The 12,211-nt window shown below is 49.7% G+C and overlaps 1 protein-coding gene across 1 annotated transcript in view; it reads right to left on the bottom strand.

The window, feature by feature from the left end:
• Positions 1–3,807: 3,807 nt before the first annotated feature.
• Positions 3,808–12,211, bottom strand: part of UMODL1 (uromodulin like 1) — a 60,263-nt gene continuing 51,859 nt past the window's right edge. The window contains exons 20-24 of the mRNA XM_028493170.1: positions 11,637–11,782; positions 10,903–11,139; positions 10,471–10,630; positions 8,588–8,672; positions 3,808–3,989 (exon numbers count right to left, since the gene is read on the bottom strand). Of these exons, the coding sequence (XP_028348971.1) occupies positions 3,808–3,989; positions 8,588–8,672; positions 10,471–10,630; positions 10,903–11,139; positions 11,637–11,782 (810 nt within the window). The remainder of the gene's footprint in view (positions 3,990–8,587; positions 8,673–10,470; positions 10,631–10,902; positions 11,140–11,636; positions 11,783–12,211) is intronic.

The raw sequence follows: 12,211 nt of genomic DNA, 5'->3' as shown, positions 1-12,211 counted from the left end.
TGGGACCTAATGAAACTTAAAAGCTTTTGCACAGCAAAGGAAACCATAGACAAGACAAAAAGACAACCCTCAGAATGGGAGAAAATATTTGCAAATGAAACAACAGACAAAGGATTAATCTCCAAAATATCCAAACAGCTTATGCAGCTCAATATCAATAAAACAACCAATCCAGTTAAAAAATGGGCAGAAGACCTAAATAGACATTTCACCAAGGAAGACATACAGATGGCCAAGAGGCACATGAAAAGATGCTCAACATCATAAATTCTTAGAGAAATGCAAATCAAAACTACAATGAGGTATCACCTGACACTGGTCAGAATGGCCATTATCAAAAACTTTGTAGTGAGGTGGATGGACCTAGAGTCTGTCATACAGAGTGAAGTAAGTCAGAAAGAGAAAAACAAATACCGTATGCTAACACATATATGTGGAATCTAAAAAAAAAAAAAGTTCTGATGAACCTAGTTTTAGGGCAGGAATAAAGAGATAGACATAGAGAATGGACTTGAGGACATTGGATTGGAGGGGGAGCTGGGGCGAAGTGAGAGAGTGGCATGGACATATATACACTACCAAACGTAAAATAGCTAGCTAGTGGGAAGCAGCCACATAGCACAGGGAGATCAGCTCGGTGCTTTGCGACCACCTAGAGGGGTGGGAGAGGGAGGGTGGGAGAGGGAGGGTGGGAGGGAGAAGCAAGAGGGAGGGGATATGGGGACATGTGTATGCTTATGGCTGATTCTCTTTGTTGTGCAACAGAAACTCACACAGTACTGTGAAGCAATTATACTCCAACAAAGATCTATTAAAAAAATTCTTTTCAATAAAATAAAAGCTTGAGAAATGAAAACAAATACTAAAACCCTGTTATATATAATTCTATCTAAGTTCATCACGGAAAAACACTATCCTCCAGGTGTTAGGTATCAAATACAATTCCAATTGCTTTAAATAAAGTGAAAAGCATTATCAGTTAGCATGGTGTAAAGAAGAAAATTCTAGACTAAAATACTTAGATTCCAGACCTATTTCCTCATGAACTCATTTTGTGAACTTATGTAAATAACTCACCCATTCCTTCTCCGGTTTCCCATTATGCAGAGTGGGTAAATAATGCCTCACCCTCGGTAAAATTATTTATTTTAATATCTGTGAAAGTGCTTGGAACAATATAAAATAAGGATATATGTAATGTTATTTCTACTTCCTATAAAAATTTTCATATTAATAGAGTGCCTTTTGAGTCACTGCTGTGTAAATAAAAGCAATATCCTAGTAATGCAGGACAAACGTTAAAGAGTCTATATGTCTACTAAAAATCACATTGGCAGTATTTTTATGACTCACCTATTTTTATTTTTTTATCTAATTGTATTTTTTTTATACAACAGGTTCTTGTTAGTTATCTATTTTATACATATCAGTGTAGACATGTCAATCCCAATCTCCCAATTCACCCCACTACCACCGGCCCACCCCCGCTTTCCCCCCTTGGTGTCCATATGTTTATTCTCTACATCTGTGTCTCTATTTCTGCCTTGCAAACCGGTTCATCTGTACCATTTTTCTAGATTCCACATATATGCATTAATTTGCAATATTTGTTTTTCTCTTTCTGACTTACTCTGTATGACAGTCTCTAGGTCCATCCACGTCTCTACAAATGACCCAATTTCAATGACTTGCCTATTTTTAAAAGAACTTCAACTGCACTGTCAAATAGTTTCGAAAATGTGAAATGTTATATATTTGACAGAGGGTCAAATGGATGGTTGGATGGGTGGGTGAGTGGGTGGGTGGTAGGTGATAGATGTCAACGGTGAGCAAAGCCAGGAAGGGCCGCCTGGACCACTTAGGGTGGTAAGGGGCCTGGGAGCTCTGTGTGGTGGAGGCGATTGTGTGACGGTAGAGCTGCGTTCGAGCTTGGTTCGAAGATCCCTGTGTCTGAGGCTCTGGGCATCCAGCTCCTGGCCTGCTTCTCCACCAGCTCCGCTCGCCCACCTGGTGCTGCCTTGTCTGGGACCCAGGCAGAGGACGGGCCTCCTGGGGGCAGGCAGAGGCTGTGTTTTCACCACTTCTGGAGCTCATCCAGGCTCTGGATGAGGGACAGAGCAGGCTGCCATCAACGCTTGAGTGAAGACCGGAGCTTGATTCACGGCTACCTGTGTGGGGAAGGAGATCACCTGTGTCAGTCTGCAGCAGGAAAGGTGGGGTTGATGCTGGAAAGCCCAGAGTGGGTCGCAGAGGTTACCGCCGACCCCCAGGACACGACATCTGTGCTTGCTGAATAGTGAGAGATTGAGCCCAAATGAAAGGGCAGCGAATCCCAGGAGGCACAGGGACCCCGGTCTCCGGTGAGTGCAGCTCCCGCTGGTCAGCAGTCAGATGAGACAGGTACACACACCTGAGCCGGACGGCCACACCCTCGGGGCTTTGTGCCCTTGCACTATCTGTGGACCACCCACCCGGACACGGGGCTCATCACCGAGTGGGGCTGTATCAACTGCCCACCTTGGGAATGTTTATTTGTTTGAGATGTTCAAAAAGCAGATTTTTTCAGGAACTTGAGAACCAGATATAGATGTTTTTTACTTTGGAAGACAGAAGTCCCAGGAGAATAAGAAAAGAAAAGGGGCCTATTTTCCCTCTAGTGTTTTAATTTCAAGGAGGGGGCCATCCAGCACGGCTGAGGCACCAACACACAAGATTTCCTTAGAAATTATCCAGGACAAGTGTTGGCCTCCTTGTTGGAATTCATTTTCTAAATATTACGTAACAGTTGCTGAAATTCCCTTGCGATTTTATGCAGGGAGGTGATTGGCCCTGGTCCAACCCTTCCCATCCCGGCTGTAAGGGCTCCGAGGCCCTGGAGTCACGTGAGCTCTTGGGTCCTCGGAGCAAAGGGGGCTGAGACAGGGTGAAGACGTCACGTTTCCAGTGTCTGCAGGACCAGCCCCTGGAGGAGGTGACACTTTCTCTGACAACGCTGAAGTCACCCAGAAAGGGATGTTGCCTTGTGGGGAAGTGTGCTGTAACCCCGCCTCTGCTGTGTGATGGGGGTGATTCACTTGAGCTCTCTGAGCCCCCTTTCCTCATTTAAGGGATGAGGCCAGGAACTGCCACACTTTGAGGAGTTGTATCAAAGGTCCGTTATCTCGAGAGAATGAAGAGCTGAACGTGGGGAAGGTGGCCCAGCTGGGGACACTGCTGACCCAGGCAGGAGACAGGGACTTGGGCCGGCCACTGCGGGGCATGTCCGCATGACAGGACCCCCGACGGGGGCAGGATGGAATCGGATGGGGAAGTGGAAGGGTCTTCGTGACCAAACCTCGCGGGCCCCCAACCAGACTGGAAGGCACCCCGCCAAGGCAGCTGTTATCTTTATTATTAGAGGAAAGTTGAACTGAAGTTACCGCTGTTCGTCCCCTACCTGGAGCCTCAGCAGAGCACATCTAGCCCTCTAATCACGCGGCAGAGTCTCTCCCAGCAGCCGGCCCCCACCCTAAGGCACAGGCCAAAGGTCACCTCACTAATAGAACAAAAACACCTTTACCGCCCTCAGCACTTAGGAAATTCCAAGGGTTTCAGGAGCTCTGTGCCAGCAGCAGTGGGTGAAGACCAAGTATATATTTCTGATTATAAATCACAGTATCACAGGCACGAGAAGCTGAAACCCACAAATCTACCCTTTGCCAAACCCCGCGGGACGCGCTGTGCAGGCACCCTTGGCGGCAAAGGCAGGACTGGTGCATCAGACGAGACGGGCCTCGCTCCTCACCCACCTGCGGGCAGCCGGGCTCCCTATTCGTGGAACACCTGGTAGCTGAAGTTGTCGGACTGGCTTTTGAAGTTGTATTTTCCGGTCATTCTCTGGTAGCGCATGATGAGAAGGGCAGCTGGCCCCGCCACCAAGGCAAAGGCGGCCACCAGGATGAGGACCAGGTAACTGGCTCCCAGGCCCGGCTTTGCAGCTGGAGCTTCTCCTGCAGGGATGAAACAGGCACAGGTGGGAGGTCTGCCCGAAGCAGCTCGGCCTGGTCCCAGCGGGGCCCCAGCATGGCCCCTGGACGGAGGGCTCGGGACAGGACGAACCCGCGAAGGAGCAAGCTCTCACGCGTCAGACGTTCAGCGTGCCCGTGTACCCGTCCCAAGCCCAGGAGAGCACAGCAGCCAGGACAGGTCTGCCTGCCCACGTCCTGGATAATCACTGGCCAAGAGGAGGAGGCCGCACGGGAGCCACAGGCTCTCCAGGTCGGGGCAAAGCGCTCAGCGTGCCCCGCACAGAGACACACTGTGCCCACACACTGCACAGCACCGGGAAGCCGGCCCTGCCCGGACTGGGGGGCAAGAAAGCACAGGAGAGCCTGGACCCCAAATTGCTGAAAACAGGGACTCAATAAATACTCATACACGCAGCCTCATAGCAGCATATCCAGAACAGCCGAAAGGGGGAAACAGCCCCCAAATCCATCAAAGGATGAATGAATAAACAACGTGTGGTCCATCCACCCGGTGGAATAATATTGGGCCATAAAAGGAATGAGATTCGGCCACAGGTTACGACATGGATGAGCCTTGAAAGCATCCATCGTGCTGAGTGACAGGCAACAGTCTCCAAGGACCACACGTCGTCGCGTGACCCTGTTTCTAGGGAAACCAGAGACAGGAAGCCAACCTAGGTAGTTTCAGGGGCAGGGGAAGGGCTGGGGAGTCACTCCCTCCTGTGGGCACGGAGCTGCTTTGGGTGAGGAAAATGTTTTGAAACTAGAGAAGGGTGGTGAATGTGCTGAATTCCCCCCAATTATTTATTTTAAAAAGGTTAACTTTATATTAGGTGAATTTTATCTCCATTTTACCACAGGAGCTTATCAGAAAGGTCTGGGTAGGAAAGCATTCCTGGACGACAAGGGACACTCGAGATCCCGTTTTCCATTTCTGGGGCTGTTTCCAGAAGTGGCCGCTGCTCCGGGTCTCCCAGTCATGACTCAGACGACTGCAGACACCAAAGTGATCCAACAATGGCCTAGAAGAGGCTTCCACCAGACTGCCTGGATGGTGGGCCAGCTGGAACCGGGCAACCCCCTCCTCCAGCGGGAGGACCACACCAGGATAGGGATACTGGGGACAGTTGCTGGAGTGGCTGCAACCTCCCAAGGAACCTGAGGCCTCCAGACTCTGGGGCACCAGCTTCCTGACAACTCCTTCATGGCTGGATCTTAAATCCATCCTCCAGTGGGTGCTACAGTGGACCCTTCGCCCTCCTCCTGTACCTCATGTAGGGGACCGACTTGTGAGCACAAGGGGGGCTGTCTGCCCTGAGGATGCTGGAGCAGAAAGGCAGAAGAGGGCCCCTTGTTGGCCCCGTGGGGCCCAGCCCCAGCCCCAGACCGGCAGCTACAGAGATGACCGAACCTGTTCGGTCGCTGCCTCTCCAGCTGGGTTTCTGTTCCCTGCAGCCGAGCACTCTTAACTGGCCACTGACTCAGAGCTGCTCCTAGTGGGGTCCACAGGCCAGTGCCGTCCACTGGTTACCACGGTCCAGGAATGGTTACTGGTCCAGGAGAAATGCTTACAAATAGAGAGGGAGCCTGTGTCGCAACGTGACCCGCGCCATCAGTGGGGGTATTTCCTTAATCATAGTATCCACCTGTCAGTCCATGATGGACGAGATGCTTAAATAAAAGACTCTGGTCCTCCCCCAGGATAGCAAGAGCAGCCGGCACCACGCACAGGGCTGTTGTGATATCTCGGTGGTGATGCATGTGGTCAATCTCTTTGCAAAGACGCTAGCCTATCGCTGCCCTTGTGAAGGGGACGCATCTCGGTGAGGGAAAGTGATGGAGGACCTCCCGGCACGCCGATAACCCAGGAGCAGGGTACGTATGACCCCGGCCCCTTCCAGAGGGTCCAGGTCCTTCCAGAGGTCTGAGGTCCAGCTCAGCTGTTCTCTGGGGACACCCAGGCCCCTCACTTCTGAGCTGCCTCAATAATTGTTCCAGACCCTTCCCACTGGGACATTTCAGGATCCCACGGACAGTAATCTCAAACATTCTCTACCTCTTCACACAAAAAACTCTAATGAGTGAGAAATAGTGCTCTCTATAAAGCAAATGGCCATGGATGACTTCCAAAAATTAAGTGCAAAAATTACAGTGCCGATATATGATTTGTGGGTAGCACAGATTCAGGAACGATTACCAGTTGGATATGCTGCCTTAAAATTGCCAACACACAGTGTTATGTGTTGAAGTGTATCCCTCCAAAACATGCATGTTGAGTCCTAACCCCCAGGGCCTGAGAATGTGACCTTTTTTGGAAATAGGGTCATTGCAGACATCTTTAGTTAAGTTATACTGAAGCAGAAGAGGCCCCTAATTCAATGACTGGTGTCCTTGTAAGAAGACAGAGACCTTCAGGAGAAGCCATGTGATACAGAGGCAGAGGCCGGCAGGATGCAGCCACAAGCCCAGGCTGCCAGAGCAGAGCCACCAGAAGCTGCGAGAGAGGCCTAGGACGGATTCTCCCTCAGGGACTTTGGAAGGAACCAGCCCTGCCCACGCCATGATCTTGGACTTGGGTCTCCAGACCGTAAGAGAGTATTTTCTGTTATTTTAAGCCACCCAGTTCATGGTTCTTAGTTTCCTGTGTCACTAACCCCAGAAAACTAACACCCGTGGTGTGAAGGCTGGGGTGGACTGACCCCTGGAAAGGAAGCCAGTGCAGCCCCTGGAGACCAAGGGTGGGAGGGTTAGGAAAAGCCTGGAACTGCTGGGAGAGGCGCAGCTTGTCCAGGTGACAGCTGTGTGAGCTTGGACATGTTCCCTGAGATCTCCCAGTGTTCCCATTCTTCCCCGGAGTAGAAGTGATGTGATAGCAGGGGACAGGTCGTGGGTACCCAGTGGGAGGGGCAGAGATAAAATCCCGGAGGTACTTGTCTGCCGGCCTCTTTTCACTCTGTGTCTCCAACAGTATTTCTGTTACTACACACCATTAAAATGTAATCACCTGCCTACCAGCTGAGAGATTCCATGTTTCTAAATGATTTTTCTGTATCTTTGTATGACACAGTTATGAAGCCAAAAAGCTAATAATGCAATGAGAAAGAATGATGAACCAAATGAGTAATTATAATCCTTGTTATTGAGCTTGACCGTCTATACCCTCTTATCGTGTTTGGTGTTCTCTGCAATGGCTGTGTTAGTAAAGTGCCCTACCGGTTAGGAAGGATAATAAATAACACTTACCAGTAATTTCTATGGACAAAAGGCACTGTATGAACTGGGAATCACCATCATCATTATTGTTGCCCCCATTTTATAGATGAGGAAAATGAGGCAAACGCAGCATACGCCCGAAGTCAGACCCAAGTTTTGTCTCCAGGCAACCTAGCTCCAGCATCACAAATTTTAGCCTCACAGAGGATTTTTGTTTACTGTAATCTTATTGGCCAGGTATGTAGGACTGTTGTACTAACTCCTATGATGCAGAGAAAAAGCACAGTGCCTGACATACAGTAGTCAGAGGAGATAATGAATAAGTGGGCAGGTGAGTGGATGGATGGCACTCAGGACACTCAGGAATATCCCTAAGACCACACAGCTCAGAAGTATGAGAGCCTGTATTTAAACACAGGCCTCCTGACTCCAAACCCAGTGTTTTTTCCACTCTGGTTTTGACATTATCTGTAATATCTACGAATAAATAGAAGTTCTGTTCCTATAAATAAGAATGCAATTCACATACCTTCTCTTTCATATTAGATCAATCAGTTCTCAGCCATTTAAGACAATGAAGAGGCTAGCAAAAGCACGTTGTCCCAGGACCCAGGCCAGCGATCCTTCGAGGACCAGTGCAAACACCGGGGCCTGGAATCCAGCTCCAGAGACATTGAGTTGGTTGGCCTGGGGCATGGCCTGGGACCTGTGATTTTTTTTTTAATTTCCCAAATCCTTTGGATGAGAGCCAGCAGCTGAATATCACGGGCCAGGAAGACCTCCCTTCCCAAGCCCTGGCTAGCACACCCATCCCCGTTTACCCCCTGCATCCAAAAGCTCCTGTATGGGAAAATAGAGAGGCAGGGAGGGCCATCGAAATTAGGGAGAAAAGCAATAAGAAAGGAAAGTCAACTAGGATTAGGTTTAGCTGTAAGGAAGAGAAAAACCCGAAATAGCAGCGACAAAGAAAATGGAAGCTTATTTCTTTCTGGCATAAAAATTGGAGGTCAGAGCCCAGGTCTGGCCCTGCAGCTTTGCTCCATGGTGTCCTGGGGCACCCGGCTCCTGCCCACAGGGTGCTGATGGTCCAGCCGCCTCCCCTGAATGTCCGGCAGCCGGGTGGGTACCCTTAAAAAGTTGTCACTTGACACTCTCTTTTGCATCTCATTAGCCAGAGCTCACGCCTATGGCCACTCTTGCTGTGAGGTCAGTCGGGAATTATAGTTTTTATTCCTGGCAGCCACCTGTCCCCTAAAAACTGGGGGTTCTATTATCATGGAGGGAGAAGAGAACAGATATCTGGGGACAGCTAGCAGTTTCTGAATCAATACCCAAGTTTAGTTGTCTAAACCAAGTCACCAGCTCACCTTCGGACCGAATCAGGGGTCCCCAGGACATCTGGTGCGTTGCAGAGGGCTCACCATTTCTCAGTGACCGAAAGTCATCGCAGTTCTGTAATTTTAAAAGGAGAAGAAGTACAAATTAGTTGAACAATGTTTATGAGAAATGTACCCACTATCAGGGTTGATACTCTGATTCGTACATGTTCTTTCCTGCTGGAAACGTCCAGTCACGATGGATGAGCTCAGTCAGGGGAGAAGGAGGAGCGGGGAGGCTGGACTACCTGGGCCTCGGGGCTGTGCAGGCGGGGTGCCCAACTGGATGGGGGAGGGCTGGGCAGCAGGATGGTTGGAGGAAGCAAGATGTAGCCCTCTGTGCTGTCTCCAGTTTCTAGCTCTGGCCCCTTGGCCCCTGCGGGCATCGTCTCAGAGTCACCCTTTGTTCTCCACAGCCTGCAGCAGACACCTGCTCCTTTTAACACCTTGGCCTGATGAAAAGTTTCAATGACGTGATAGAGTCTGTCTACCATACACCTGCTGTGGGGTGCATTGTGTCCCCCAAAAGATGTTGCAGTCCTAACCTCAGTACCTGTGGACGTGACCTTATTTGGAAATAGGGTCTTTGCAGATGATCAAGTTAAGATGAGGTCAGTAGGGTGGGCCCTCATCCAGTATGACTGTGTTCTTGCAAAAAGAGGACATTTGAACACAGACACAGATGTGCACAGAAGGAAGACACATGAAGACACAGGGAGAAGGTGACATCGATCAGTCAGGGAGCTGGACCTGGAACAGATCCTCCCACAGCCTCACAAGGAACGGCCCAGCCGACGACACCTTGATCTCAGACTTCCAGCCTCCAGACTGTGCGAGGATAGATTTATGTTATTTAAGCTGCCCAGCCTGCGGTTCTTCGTTACAGCAGCCCCAGGAAACCAATACAACACCCATCCTAGAGGAGCTTGGAAAGAAATACGAGTGAAGCTCATAGTGTAGAGAATTTGAGAACCGGCAGCTCCTTGTCAAAGCTGTCGTGGTCATTAACACCCTAGGGTTTCTAGGGGGCTGATACAGGTTCTGAGCCCCTCAGCGGGCAGGCACCAGGAGTCTGTGTTCCTTACCTGCCATTGTTCCAGAAGGCCTACTGTTTGAGAAAAAGTGACAGCAAAATCAGAGCTCACTGGATTTCTTCTGCTGTGCATTCTGACTGATGTTTGGCCCTGATCACCCAGGAAAACTGCCCAAGTTTTGTAAGGAGCACAGGAACAAACGTGTCCCCAGAGGAGAGAGAAATATGCAGTTGCTGAACCAAAGGCCAACAGAGCCCTCCATGCCTTCCCCAGACACAGATGACACATGACAGTCACTTCACATACTTGTCTGTGGATGAAGAATAACTCTCCAACCCAGAAGTGCAAAGCACATTTCAAATTCAAAGTTCTGAGGAAATGAGAATGTAAAGTTATTCATAATCCCAGCATAAATGCTGAACGGGAGAGAACAAAAACCTGATTAAATAACCTAGTGGCTAGGATTCAGCAGTGTGCCACCGACTTGCTAAAAATAATTGCAAATTAAAATAACATGTTTACACCTAAATAGGCGTTCGATCACCTGGAGGAGAAGCATTACAGCACCATGACAAGGAAGGTCTGAGGCGATGGCCAGTGGAATGGTATGGTCTAAGGAAGGACTCAAGTAAGCCACCCAGCGACACTGGTCCTCCACCCAAGACTGCCCACCATTGAAACCTCATTTCATGTCTTTTAAGGGCCAAGTCTGCATGGCCCAGCACCTCCTCCCTGAAGTCTGGCCCCAGAAATGCCCAGGCCCTGGACTTCTGACCACAGAGCAACCCTCCTCATAACAAAGAGGATGAGGCCAGAGGTTTAGAACAGCAAAACACCTACTATTTTGCACGTGGTTCCAGGGGATTCCATGCAGATACGGAGTTTGCAGTGCAGATAGACTATGGAGTTGTTGATGAAGGAGAAGATTTTCAGCTTAAACTGGGCCTTGTTGGAGTTCCCGTTCTCAATCACATTCGTGTGTGTATTGGGGATAGGGCAGCTGGGAAGAGAGAAAGTGACTCATTAGTTCTAAACTGGCCCTCCTGTCCGTGTTCCCAGGTGAGTTTCCTTACCGTGCACCTGAGTGCACACGGAGCATCCCTACTAGGCTCCAAGAAGGCAAGGATGGCTAGGTCTCCAGTTCCCAAGAGGAGGGTCTCCTGAGGGCACCACCTAGAACCCGGGTCTGCATCCATGCGTGTCTGGAAATTCAGAGGGTCCAAAGAAGGCTACACGGAGGGGGTGGGCGCCCAGTGTCCCCTGAGCCCCTACCTGTTGTTAATGAAACCAAACGTGACCGGGTCCCTGGCGTTGCTGGATGGCGTCGCCCAGCACTCGGTCAGGACCACCTTGAGGTTGCTTTTCTGTTTATAGAGCCCTACTTCAATCTTGACGTCATCACTGGCAGACACGGTATAATTTTGAGGAATAGGAGAGTCTCCAATAAATAACTGCATTTCAGTGACAAAACTTCCAGCGCCATGGAGGTCCTCAATGACGGTGTAAACCCTGCAAGAGGGAGCGTTTGCTGGGGTGGATCTGCTTCTGTGACCCTCCTGTTCCCATTTCTCCCCCAAATACTCCAAAGAAAGATGGAATTAAAAGAAGACCACCCAAATGAGAACAAGAAAAGAAAGGCTATTTTTTTTTTTGAGCTGGCTAGAGCTGGGGCCAGCCCCGGTCACTAGAGTTTGGTGGAGACTCAAAGGCAGGCAGAGGAGGGGTGAGCTTCACAGGGGAAAGGAGGAGAGAGGCGCGCCCTGATGGGGGCGTCCTATGGGACTGGCGAGGGGAACAGATCTGGCTTTCCCTGGTTGGTTCTAAACTGGAAATGGGGACGAATCTAGGGAAGCTGGCAGTTATTAATCAAGTCTTGGCTGCTGCCTTTTGTATGTTCAGTCTCTCAGAAGGGGCCTCAAGTGATTAAAACCCTAAAGAAACCCCCAAGTGATGGTTCTGGGAGGAACGTGAGCTGCAGGGGATCGGGGAGAGACCTCTGCACTTACCCCCACTCCGGGGTGTAGCCTGATGACGTCAGGAGGTCATTCTGGAAGGCACAGTGGATGGGGCTCAGGATCTTCAGGTGGTGGATGATGCCCTCTGGGGACAGGTCGTTCCTCAGCGTGGTCCTCACCACGGTATTTGTCATGTTCTGAACACAGACGGGAAATGAGTGAGCTTCCGGGCCACCGCAGGCCCCCACCATGTCTATGGACCACAGTTCTGGGTGCAGGGGTTGTTTAAAGTTTATCCCCCCAAATATGAAAAGCTTGACAACTTTTTCCCAGTGTAAATTGCGAAAGAGAACATAACGTCGTGACATCTGGTTTAGCCTATTTCCTGTACCCACTTTCTTCATTAAAAGAGAACCAGAGACAAACTAGATCAGATGATACCCCAAACAACAGATTAGATTCTTCCCCAAATAACCCCCAAGTACACTTCTGAAAATTAGAGAGCAATTGGTTAAAGTCTGCGACTAATCCAACTGCATTCTTTCTAATTCTAGGGAGACTAACACAGAACCAAGGGGCCAGAGGGCAACCTAAAGAAAATGAATGTGGTCTGTAAGAGGACTCAG

The sequence above is a fragment of the Physeter macrocephalus genome, chromosome 8 (assembly GCF_002837175.3).
Source record: "Physeter macrocephalus isolate SW-GA chromosome 8, ASM283717v5, whole genome shotgun sequence".
NCBI lineage: Eukaryota > Metazoa > Chordata > Mammalia > Artiodactyla > Physeteridae > Physeter > Physeter macrocephalus.
Note: the sequence above shows the minus strand (reverse complement) of the source record. Positions and strands in the feature narration are given on the sequence as shown.